The sequence below is a fragment of the Octodon degus genome, unplaced genomic scaffold (genome assembly GCF_000260255.1).
Source record: "Octodon degus isolate 3935 unplaced genomic scaffold, OctDeg1.0 scaffold00130, whole genome shotgun sequence".
Lineage (NCBI taxonomy): Eukaryota > Metazoa > Chordata > Mammalia > Rodentia > Octodontidae > Octodon > Octodon degus.
This window is the reverse complement of record NW_004524706.1, coordinates 319,935-323,836: the sequence shown is the minus strand read 5'-3', so window position 1 is coordinate 323,836 and position 3,902 is coordinate 319,935. Positions and strand designations below refer to the sequence as shown.

At 43.2% G+C, this 3,902-nt stretch overlaps 1 protein-coding gene across 1 annotated transcript in view; it reads right to left on the bottom strand.

The window, feature by feature from the left end:
• Nucleotides 1–48: 48 nt before the first annotated feature.
• Nucleotides 49–3,902, bottom strand: part of S100pbp (S100P binding protein) — a 26,437-nt gene continuing 22,583 nt past the window's right edge. Inside the window, exon 4 of the mRNA XM_023701136.1 lies at nt 49–190. Coding sequence (XP_023556904.1) covers nt 49–190 — 142 coding nt within the window. The remainder of the gene's footprint in view (nt 191–3,902) is intronic.

Sequence of the window (3,902 nt, the reverse complement as noted above, 5' to 3'; positions counted from 1 at the left end):
CAGAAGAAAAGGAGATACTACTCTGGACAGGATGCTAGACAAGGATCTTCACTGCTGATGGGATGAAACAAAGGGACTGTATGAGAAATCTGGAAGGCGCTGGAACCGATGGTGGCTGCGCTTGTTCCTCTCCACCCACTGAGTAAGGCTGTATCTTTGCAGAGGTTTCTGTCGAAACCGAGCGTAATTTCTATCAAAAGAAAGAATAAAAACAGGATATTTCAGTTGGAATCTATACGACATTTTTTGGTGTGTGTACAAAAAAACATAGCACAACAATTTTGAGAGTTCAAGGGCTGGCATGGTGGCTCATGCCTGTAATCCTAGCACTGGGGAGGCCAAGGCAGGAAGAATTCAGTGAGTTGGAAACCATCCTGGGCTACCTAGTCAGTTTAAGACCAACCTGAATGGGGCTGGGAATGTAGCTCAGCAGTACAGCACCTGCTGAGCCCTTGGCTTGATCCCACATACAAAAAAGAAAAAAAAAAAAAGAAAGAAAAAAGACCAACTCAAATAACAGGTGGAAAAAAATGTATGTGGTGTTTTGTACTGATTAAATCCGGGGCTTTCACACTAAGCTGTATCTCAGCCTTTACTTATTTTTTAAAATTTTGAGACAGGATCTTGTTAGGTTACTAAGTTGCCCAGGTTGGGCTCCAACTTGTGATCTTCCTGCCTCAGCCTCCCACAGTACTGTATATTTTTGACTCTCCTAATTTTAGAAGTTTCACATTGTTTCAAGTATATAAAAACCACATTATAATGTTTTTCTTTATGTATTTAGGACAGGGTCTACAGGTTCTTACTATGTATACTGGACTCGTAGTGATTCTTCTGTTTCCAGCCTCCCAAGCACTGAGATTAACAGGCATGTGCCACCACGCCCAGTCTCAATCAAAGTCTCAGCATGTCCTGGGGGTGGGGCCGCCAGCCAGAGATCAAATCCTGGCCACTGCATTCTGCCTAAGCAGGTGCTTTAGTCCATTGAGCTATCTGGCTGGCCCTTAAAAAACACATTATAATATTATTTCCTGGGGCTGAGGTGATGGCTCAGTGGAATAAGTGCTTCCCTGGCAAGCGCAAGGGCCTGAGTTCAATCCCCGGTTCAGGAAAAAAAAAAAAAAAAAAAAAAAATTATTTCCTTCCACTTCTCAAAGCTACCAGTACCCACCCAGGTATTATGGCAATATATGCCACATATATAATGTTTTTTTAAAACAAACTAATATGAAATAATATCTACATTCTCTATCTAGAAGTACTTAGGACAACATCTATACTTTATTGCTTTCATCAGACCTGTATTTCTAATATAATCTCAATGTCACACAGCTCAAGGTTGCTCAGGACATAGCAGTTAAAATTAGAATTCCCAGAGAAGGTCAATCATCATATGAATATTGCATCACAAGTTTTGAGACTGAATAGCTAACAGCACAGACTTGAAAGTCTCCTTAAGTCATGTGCTGGGCCTGGGTTCTAAGCAAGACCTGAGATAACTTGATTTCATTCTTAATCATAAAACTGTTCCTAATAATTACATAGAACCCCTCCTCCTAAGCTTTTTAAAGATACAGATTTTCCTCCCATCCCCTCAGACTTAACAACTCAGAATTCCTGGATTCAGGGCCTCAATATCTGTATTTTTAGATATATTTTGGGTTTTTTTCATTTTATGCATTTGGTACAGGGTCTCACTATGCAGCTTGGACTGTGCAACAGCACCCAGACTCGGACAGCAGCTCATTCTGCCCCGGGGGTAGGGCTGGTGGGGAATGAGGGACAGGGGATCAAACCCTGGTTCCTGCACTTGCCACAGCAGGCACTTAGTCTCCTGAGCTATCTCACTGGCCTTGCATTTTAAAATAACTTCATATTTGATTGACAAGTATTTATTGAATTTTCTTTTTTTTGGGGGGGTGGGTAATGGGTTCTGGGCATTTAACCTAGGGTCTTTGCACTGAGCTATATCCAAAACCATTTTTTTAATTAGAAAAATGCTTGCTAGTAACAGGTACTGATGTGGTTCAGTATTCCACCAGCTGGGGCTGGGGAAATGGCTCAGTGGAATAAGCGCTTCCCTGGCAAGTGCAAAGGCCTGAGTTCAATCCCCAGTTCTGCAAAGAAAAAAAAAAAAAAAGAAGAAGAAAAGAAAAAGAGGCTGGGGAGATGACTCAGTGGAGTAAGCGCTTCCCTGGCAAGCATAAGGGCCTGAGTTCAATCCCCAGTTCTGCCAAAAAAAAAAAAAAAAAAGTATTCCATCAGCTGATTTTAGAGATTAAAAAACAAAGCAAAACCCAGAGCCTGGGCAACTTTCTAAAGGTGAAGCTGTGATAGCCACATAAAGGCCCAGAGAAATGTGGAAATCATGCCAGGGGTGGTGGTACACTCCTGTAATTCCAGCACTCGGGAGAGGATCCTTGTGAGTTTGAGACTAGCCTGAGCTACAAAGTGAGCTCAAGGCCAGCCTGAACTATACAGTGAGACGCCGTCTCAAAGACAAAAAAAAAGAAATGTGGAAATCAGTTAACTAATTTAGTTAAACTCAACTATTCCTATGCAATAAAGTAAAAGTTAAAAACATTTTGATTTTGGTAACTGAATTTTTTAAAGTGAAACTGTAGAGGAAATGGCCATCTTACGGAATAACAGCTTTGTGTGTGTGAGAAAGAGATACAGACAGAGACAGACACACATATTCTCTTTCTTTCTCTGTTGAGGGGGTGGAGAAGGGCAGCCTGGAACTCTTTGCAATCCTCCTGTCTCAGAATCCGAGTGCTTCGTATGTGCCACAATGCCCCACCCAGAATAGCAGGTTTTTGAAAAAACGTGTTTCACTTACTCCTGTTACTATAGTTAATACCTATTAACTGTTCAATAACTGCAAAGTACAGACAAAAAGAAAACAAGTAATGCCATCATCTGCCGCTCAGAAGAATCATAGGCCATGTCCTGAGGGAACTTCTCTGTCCACACTGTGCCTGTGTCCCTGCGCTGGGCTTGGGCAGGGAGGAGAGGCAGGTGCACACCCACACCCAGGTCTCATGGTTGCAAAAGGAGTCACACCCCAGCCCCAGGTGTGGGCTGGAGCCCAAGCTGCCAGGCTGTGGGCCTGAGCACTCTCTTCCATTGCATTTCCTTAACACTCCCTCCCATGCTATGCCCTTCGCCGTGGCACCATTCTGGGCCTCATAGAAGCCTGGCTGCCGTATTCAGGGGAGCACTGTGCAGATGAGAGCAGCAAGGATTCACAACCATGAGAAGGGCTGGCTTCAGCCACTTCCCAACAGGGCAAGGGAAGAGGCAGCGGCGTCCCACAGGGCCTTTCCTCTGCCACTTGTCTTCTTGGCCCCTGAGCTAGAAAAGGTCATCAGAAACGCTAACAAATACTTTTAGGACCAGCAAATGTTCCATATCATAGGAGAAACTGCTCTTCTCTCCTCCTCTGATGAAGTCCAGGTCCTGTCCTGCCTGCTCTGGCTTCACTGTTCTCCTGGCACTATTCATTGTCTTCATGACCCTATATAAAGGGGCTCTGTGCTTGGGCTACAACTCATGACTGTCCTGCCTTGGCCACTCAGAGTTGTTCAATTTATTAAACCTCATCTCACTTAATGCTAGTGAAATCCTACTAGTAAAGTTGTTACTTTCTCATTAACTCTGAATCAATAAAAAAAAATAGTCCTTAGGTTAAATTGTTCAGGTCATAAAGTAAAGAGAAGGCCTGGATGTGAATTCACATCTCGACTCCAAAACTTAGTAATAATTATACTATACTGCTTCTACCACCACCACCACCAGTGCTGGGGATTGAACCCAGAGCTTTTTTTTTTTTTTTTTCCAGTACCAGGGATTGAATTTAGGACCATGTGCATACCAGGCAAGTGCTTATTTTACTGAGC